The sequence below is a fragment of the Nematolebias whitei genome, chromosome 11 (genome assembly GCF_014905685.2).
Source record: "Nematolebias whitei isolate Nwh7 chromosome 11, NemWhi1, whole genome shotgun sequence".
Taxonomy (NCBI): Eukaryota; Metazoa; Chordata; class Actinopteri; order Cyprinodontiformes; family Rivulidae; genus Nematolebias; species Nematolebias whitei.
In genome coordinates, this window is record NC_056508.1 from 15,973,052 (window position 1) to 15,981,148 (window position 8,097).

Consider the following 8,097-nt stretch of genomic DNA (forward strand, 5'->3'; position numbering starts at 1 on the left):
TATATATATATATCCATCCATCCATCCATCCATCCATCCATTTTCTTCCGCTTGTCCGGGGTCGGGTCCCGAGGGTAGCAGCTTAAGTAGGGAGGTTCAGACTTCCCTCTCCCCAGCAACTTGGGCCAGTTCCTCCAGGGGAATCCCGAGGCGTTCCCAGGCTAGCCGAGAAACATAGTCCCTCCAGCGTGTCCTGGGTCTTCCTCTGGGTCTCCTCCCAGTGGGACGTGTCTGGAACACCTCACCAGGGAGGCGTCCAGGAGGCATCCTAACCAGATGCCCGAGCCACCTCAACTGGCTCCTCTCGACGTGGAGAAGCAGCGGCTCTACTCTGAGTCTCTCCCGGATGATTGAGCTTCTCACCCTGTCTCTAAGGGAGAGCCCAGACACCCTGCGGAGAAAACTCAATTCGGCTGCTTGTATCCGAGATCTCGTTCTTTTGGTCACAACCCATAGCTCATGACCATAGATGAGAGTAGGAACGTAGATCGATTGGTAAATTGAGAGCTTCGCCTTTTGACTCAGCTCTCTATTCACCACGACAGACCTGTAGAGCACCCGGTTCACTGCAGACGCTGCACCTATCCGCCTATCGATCTCGTGCTCCATTTTCCCCTCATTTCTGAACAAGACCCCAAGATACTTGAACTCCTCCACTTGGGGCAGGACCTCCTCTCTGACCCAGAGATGGCACTCTACCCTTTTCTGGCTCAAGACCATGGCCTCGGATTTGGAGGAACTGATCTTCATCCCGGCTGTGTAGCACTTGGCTGCGAACCGCTCCAGCAAAAACTGTAGATCACGATCTGATGAAGCCAATAGGACCACATCATCTGCAAAAAGCAGAGACATGATCCTAAGGCCACCAAAATGGATCCCCTCAACACCTTGGCTGTGCCTAGAAATTCTGTCCATAAAAGTTATGAACAGAATCGGTGACAAAGGGCAACCTTGGCGGAGTCCAACTCTCACCGGGAACGAGGCCGACTTACTGCCGGCAATGTGGACCGGGCTCTGACACCGGTCATAGAGGGACCTAACAGCCCATATCAAAGGGCCTGGTACCCCATACTCCCAGAGTACCCCCCACAAGGTTCCCTGAGGGACGCGGTCAAATGCCTTCTCCAAGTCCACAAAGCACATGTAGGGCAAACAGGCAAACTCCCACGCACCCTCCAGGACCCTGCTGAGAGTGTAGAGCTGGTCCAGTGTTCCAAGACCAGGACAAAAACCGCATTGCTCCTCCTGAATCCGAGGTTCGACTATTCGACAGACCCTCCTCTCCAGAATCCCCGAATAGACCTTAACAGGGAGGCTTAAGAGCGTGATCCCCCTGTAGTTGGAACACACTCTACGGTTCCCCTTTTTGAATAGGGGGACCACCACCCCGGTCTGGCAATCCAGGGGAACTTCCCCCGATGCCCACGCAATATTGCAGAGTCGCGTAAGCCAACACAACCCTACAACATCCAGAGCCTTAAGGAACTCCGGGCGAATCTCATCCACCCATGGAGCCCTGCCACCGAGGAGCTTTTTAACCACCTCGGTGACCTCATCATCAGAGATTGGAGGGCCCGACCCAGAGTCCCCAGGCTCCGCTTCCTCAGTGGAAGACATGCCGGTGGGATTGAGGAGGTGTTCAAAGTATTCCACCCACCGACTCACAACATCCCAAGTTGAGGTCAGCAGCACACCACCCCCACTATAAACAGTGTTGGTGGTGTACCGCTTTCACCCCCTGAGATGCTGGATAGTGGACCAGAATCGCCTCAAAGTCATTCTCCATGGCCTCTCTGAATTCCTCCCATGCCCGAGTTTTTTGCCTCAGTGACCACCCGAGTCCCATGTCGCTTGGACTGCCGGTACCCATCAGCTGCTTCCGGGGTCCCACAGGCCAAAAAGGCCTGATAGGACTCTTTCTTCAGCCTGACAGCATCCCTCACTGCTGCTCTATCCTAGAGCTATTCCAATCTGGCTTTAAACCTCTTCATAGCACTGAAACTGCCCTACTGAAGGTTTTTAATGATATTGTCTTATCCACATATACTGGTGATTCTGTGCTGCTTGTCTTACTGGTCATTACAGCTGCCTTTGACACCATCGACCATGAGATCCTCATTGCTAGGTTGGAGCAGTGGGTGGGCATCACAGGGTCAGCCCTCAATTGGTTCAGATCCTACCTCGCTGACAGATACTTTTGTGTCATCATCAAGGATTTTAGTTCTGCAGCGGCAGAGCTTAAATGGGGGGTTCCGCAGGGGGCCATCCTGGGTCCCCTCCTATTCTCTTTATACCTGCAGCCCCTTGGTGCTATTTTCCAGAAACACAACATACCCTTTCACTTCTACGCCAATGACTGTCAAATTTACTTCCCCCAATACACAATGGTACATGCTCTATTCAACCTCTGCTCGACTGCCTGGAAGTCTGAAGTCATGTTGTTTCCTTACAACAACACAATCACAAACCACTGCATTGACTTTTCCACTCTAACCCTGTCAAAAAAAACAAAGAGTCAATAATCTGGGAGTGATAATGGACCCTTCCCTGAAACTTAACAATCATGTAAACATGATTGTTAAATCATGTTTCTTCCAGCTGAGGTGGCTGTCTAAACTGAAGCCCATATTGTCCAAAAATAACCTGGAGACAGTAACACATGCATTCATTACATCTAGGCTTGATTACTGCAATTGGCTCCTGTTTGGTATCATTCAGATCTCCATTGCACGACTACATCTGGTCCAGAATGCAGCAGCCCGATTTTTAACCAGTACAGGCAAAAGAGAGCACATTACTCCAGTTTTGGCATCACTGCACTGGCTACCAGTTCACCTTCGAATCCAGTTCAAAATACTCCTGTATGTCTACAAATCGCTGAACAGTCGTCCTTCATGATGCTTAATGCTGATATTTCAAAGTTTTCACAGTGGATTTGGACCATCAAAGTATTACCCTCAAAACAACTGTTTGGACCAACATGTTTATTTTATCGCAAAAAAGTCAATATTGGATTTGCAAAATATTACACGTTTCAGTGTAAAATAAATATATAAAAAATTTGATTAACTATTCTGTTGAGATAGGCGGCATGGTGGCGCAACTGGTAGAGCTGCTGCCTCTCAGCGAGCAGGTCCTTGGTTCAAACCCCGGTCCAGGGGCCTTTCTGGGTGGAGTTTGCATGTTCTCTCCGTGCTTGCGTGGGTTTTCTCCGGGTACTCCAGTTTCCTCCCACAGACCAAAAACATGCATGTTAGGCTGATTGGTAACTCTAAATTGTCCCTAGGTGTGAGTGAGAGAGTGAATGGTTGTTTGTCTCTATGTGGCCCTGTGATGAACTTGCGACCCGTCCAGGGTTTACCCCGCCCCTCGCACAGTGATTGCTGGACATGGGCACCAGCGACCCCCGTGACCTAAAATGGAATAAGCGGGTAAAGAAAATGGATGGATGGATTCTGTTGAGATCACAGTAAATGGTTTATTTGGAATGCCCCTTTCCCAACATGGGTGGGGTCATCAGCTTCAACCACAAAAAAAAAACAAAAAAAAACAAACCAGGTACTGGTAACTTTGGCACAGTGTGCAGGTGTCAATTGGAAAATGAAATCTGCGTCTCTAGTTGGTCAGCAGCAGGAAGCATGAGGTGCTCTAAAACTTCCTGGTAGATGGCTGCGTTGACCTTGGACCTCAGAAAACACAGTGGACCAACACCAGCAGATGACATGGCACGTCCCAAACCATCACTGACTGTGGAAACTTGACAGTGGACCTCAAACAACGTGGATTCTGTGTCTCCTCTCTTCCTCCAGACTCTGGGACCTTGATTTCCAAAGGAAATGCTAAATGTACTTTCATCAGAGAACATAACTTTGGATCACTCAGCAGCAGTCCCAGGCGAGACGCTTCTGATGCTGTCTCTTGTTCAAGAGTGGCTTGACACAAGGAACGTGACAGCTGAACCCCATGTCTTGTATATGTCTGTGCGTGGTGGTTCTTGAAGCACTGACTCCAGCTGCAGTCCACTCTTTGTGAATCTCCCCCACATATTGGAATGGGTTTTGTTTCACCATCCTCTCCAGGGTGCAGTTATCCCTATTGCTTGTACACTTTTTTCTACCACATCTTTTCCTTCCCTTCACCTCACTATTAATGTGCTTGGACACAGAGCTCTGTGAACAGCCAGCCTCTTTAGCAATGACCTTTTGTGTCTTGTCCTCCTTGTGCATGGTGTCAATGGTCATCTTTTGGACAACTATCAAGTCAGCAGTCCTCCCCATGATTGTGTAGCTACAGAACTAGACAAAGAGACAATTTAAAGGTCTTTGCAGGTGTTTTGAGTTAATTAGCTCATTAGAGTGTGGCACCAGGTGTCTTCAATATTTAATGTTTTCACAATAATCTAATTTTCTGAGATAATAAATTTGGGGTTTTCATTAGTTGTCAGTTATAATCATCAACATTAAAGAAATAAACATTTGAAATATATCAGTCTGTGTGTAATTAATGAATTATAAAAGTTTCACTTTTTAAATGGAATTAATGAAATAAACTTTTTCATGATATTCAAAATTTTTGACCAGCACCTGTATTTATATATTCAATTTATGTATTTATATAATTGAGTATTTATGTATTTTTATGTTTGTGTATTTATATATTTATTTAATGTATTTATATATTTTTGTATTTATATATAAATATAATTGATCCAGCCCCTGCAGTGAGGACGGTTCAGAACAGTCCTCATGTCACAGAAGACCTGTTTATGTCAATCTTTGTAACCTAAAACTATGGTTTAATAACACAAGTATGAACTTCATTTACAGAAGAAAAACCTTAATGAAGTTTTTTTTTAATTTATTCATTAAAGTATTTTTTATTCAACCATCTCATAATGGAGATATGACTCGGTGTCTTTATGAACCCATTCCACTGTTTTTAGAAAACAAATAAATATGATCAGCTCCTAAAAGCCAAGTCTTTTTTTGTGACTTTTAAAACAAGTTTCAAAGTCTTTGCTACATTTCAGAAATATTCTTAACACTTCTAAAAATGTGTAATGGGAGACTTAGGGATTACATTTTTATTAATTAAATCTCTAGAAATGTTAATGAATTTTAACAAAGTTAGACTGATTCTGATGTAAAACAGGAAAATGAAAGCAGATTAATTCATGTTGAGCACTGAAGACCTTTTACTTTCTGAGTCGTAATGATTATTTCTCTGGATCTACCCGAACAATGAACGCTTGTTACAAACCACAAAATCTAAAAAGAGCTCTTACATAAGATCATAAAGAATCTGAGCAAAATTATTTATTAAAACTGTCATCAATCAAGTCTGAGGACAAGCTGTGAAATGAGAAGACATCTCTGTGGAAGAAAAGGCTTTTATTCCACAATAAAAACTCGTAACATCTTCCGTCTTCTCGTGTCGTCTGCAGGGTTACACTCTGTGGATCTGCATGTCTGCAGCGTGCTTCCTTCAGCTTGCTGCGCAGCTGCAGCTCATCTGTCTGCGCAGCTGCAGCTGCCGCTTGTCTGCCTGCGCAGCTGCAGCTCGTCTGTCTGCGCAGCTGCAGCTGCCGCTTGTCTGTCTGCGCAGCTGCCGCTTGTCTGTCTGCGCAGCTGCAGCTCGTCTGTCTGCGCAGCTCTGTACATCACATCACCATCACTAAAACACAACTTCAAGATCAAGCCGTAAGTCAATTCAGACAAAAGTTATTGCTCTGATAAATAAACCTATTTTACAAAAAACAAAACAATAAAGGGGAATAATTAAATAAAATCAGATGCATGTCAAAACACTGGATTCCAAAAAAAAGTAATAGTTACTAAAGTGGGGGGGAGGTGTGATAACCTAATAGTCTGTCTCCATAACTTTGGGTAAACATGCAAAGAGGGGTCCAAAGAAGATAAATATTCATCTTTAGTTAACTCTATGTGTGTGTGTGTGTGTGTGTGTGTGTGTGTGTGTGTGTGTGTGTGGGGGGGGGGGGGGGGGGGTCATGGTGTAAGACTCCTTTGTGCTGATGAAATGAATTCCCATGCAGCACGCTTTTTTCATTTAGACAACCACAAACAATTCATAACAAGAAAGAAATATATATAATATATATGTAAAAGTACAAAAAAACCAAACAAACTAAACATTATAGTTCTGGACGACGAGTCAAAGAGGAGATAGCACCATCGTTACACAAAGTTTGGACAGACCGGGGGGGGGCAGGATCAGTGACACATCCAGACTTCAGGCTCCAATAACGGACTGACGACACGCAGACTTGAGGGAAATCCTCTGCGTCCCCTTCATTTCCTCCCATGGCCCTCGTTCAGCGTGCACGTCCATGGCCCTCGTTCAGCGTGCACGTCCATGGCCCTCGTTCAGCGTGCACGTCCATGGCCGTCGGTCAGCGTGCATGTGACACAAACGTAGTCCTCCTTCTCGGCCATCTCAGGTGTGACTCCGACACACACCTGGTGGAACCACTGGTTGCAGCTGCCGTCACACTGGACCCAGTCCACCTGCAGGCACAGAAAACCCTCTCATGAATGCTGCAGATGGTTTTTGACCCCAGTCCTCCATTTCTGACACGGTCAGGCTTCATTTTCCTCACCTCGTCTCCCTCTGGCAGCTGGCACCTCTCTGCAGGACACACGGCCATTTCCTCCTCGGAGTCGTCCGACTGGGAGAAGTCCGAGCGCGGGGAGGATGAGGTGGAGGCCGGCCGGCGCTGCTGCTTCTTTTTATTCACCCTCTGTCTCTTGTGCGAGTGCTTTCTGTCCTTCCCCCGGCGCTCCACCTCCACACCTTCCCTCTCCAGGCGCCGCTTCACTTTGTGTTCTGAGGACGTCGTGGAGTCCCTTGAGCTGTTGGTGCCATCCTGAAAACAAAGGTGTCCCAAAAACACTTCAGATGTCTTTAATTTTAATCATCGCCCACGACAAACATTTGTCTCTGTTTGTCTGCAGCGTTAGCAAAATATCTCAAATTAATCATCACATTTCAAGGAAATTTTTTTAGAAAGTAATGACTTAATGAACATATCCAACTAATTAACCTGCTGCACCTAACTGACCTTTGTCAAACATACTAATCTTGAGCTAGTTTGATGTGGTAGTAGCTGAGAGTCCTCCTCAACACATCCTCTGAGCATGAACACATCTCACAAAACCTCAACATTTCATGAGATCAAAGACAAAAATGTTCTGATCCATTTCATCATAAGATGGTGTTGGTGTAAAACTTTGCTGTTGAAGATAGCGGGAGACATAGGGTGTTTTCACACCTGACAGTCCGGTAGACTCGGTTCGGTTGGGGACCAATATTCGTAACATTTTGTTTACATTTGAGTTGGTGCAGTTTATTCACACTGCACTGTGCAGTCGAGCCAACCTGTTCCCCCACTCGCCTGTGGAAGCGCTGCACCAAGAACTACTGAAAGAAACAACACAAAAACCTCTGAAGACACTTCTTCTTCTTCTGGAAATTTTATTTATTTTTTTTTTCATTTAGCCTTTATTTATCCAGGTAGTCTCATTGAACCACGAGAACTCATTTTCAAGAGAGACCAGTTTAGGGAGCAGATGGGGGTTAAGGGCCTTGCTCATGGGCCCAGAGTGGGGTGAATGAGGGTGGGGGCATGTGTGGGTACTTCACCTACCCCACCCACATTTTTGATGTTGTCGGTACCGGGGCTTGAACCGGCGATCTTCCGATCACAGGCCCACCTTCTCTAACCTCTGCGCCACCACTCCCCCAAATAAAAACTGGTAACAAATAAAAACAAAAACAGAATGGCTTCAAAATTTTAGCGGTTTTAGGAGTTCTATTTTGTCATTTTTCAACAATGGACTCAGCAAGAGTGGAAGAGAGGCAGAAGACCATGGAGAATGTTGTTTTTCACACAAGGCAGCTGACGGCTCTGTATGAGGTTAATGTCGCATTCACACCTCCCCAAACGAACCGGACTTCCAAGGCAAACGAGCTAGAGTTCAGGACAACAGAGCTGATGTGAATGCACCCATAAACTCAGGTATTAAGGATGGCAGGTGACATGAACTCAAGTGTTAAAGATGGCGGGTGACATAAACTCAA

At 45.8% G+C, this 8,097-nt stretch overlaps 1 protein-coding gene across 1 annotated transcript; it reads right to left on the bottom strand.

The window, feature by feature from the left end:
• Nucleotides 1–5,373: 5,373 nt before the first annotated feature.
• On the bottom strand, nucleotides 5,374–7,273 carry LOC119416629 (lysine-specific demethylase 5B). The gene is made up of 3 exons (XM_037683818.1): nucleotides 7,247–7,273; nucleotides 6,617–6,883; nucleotides 5,374–6,524 (listed from the first exon to the last, which is right to left on the bottom strand). The coding sequence occupies exons 1-3, from the start codon at nucleotides 7,271–7,273 to the stop codon at nucleotides 6,384–6,386; spliced, it is 435 nt and encodes a 144-aa protein (XP_037539746.1). The 3' UTR covers nucleotides 5,374–6,383.
• Between the last annotated feature and the right edge of the window lie 824 nt (nucleotides 7,274–8,097).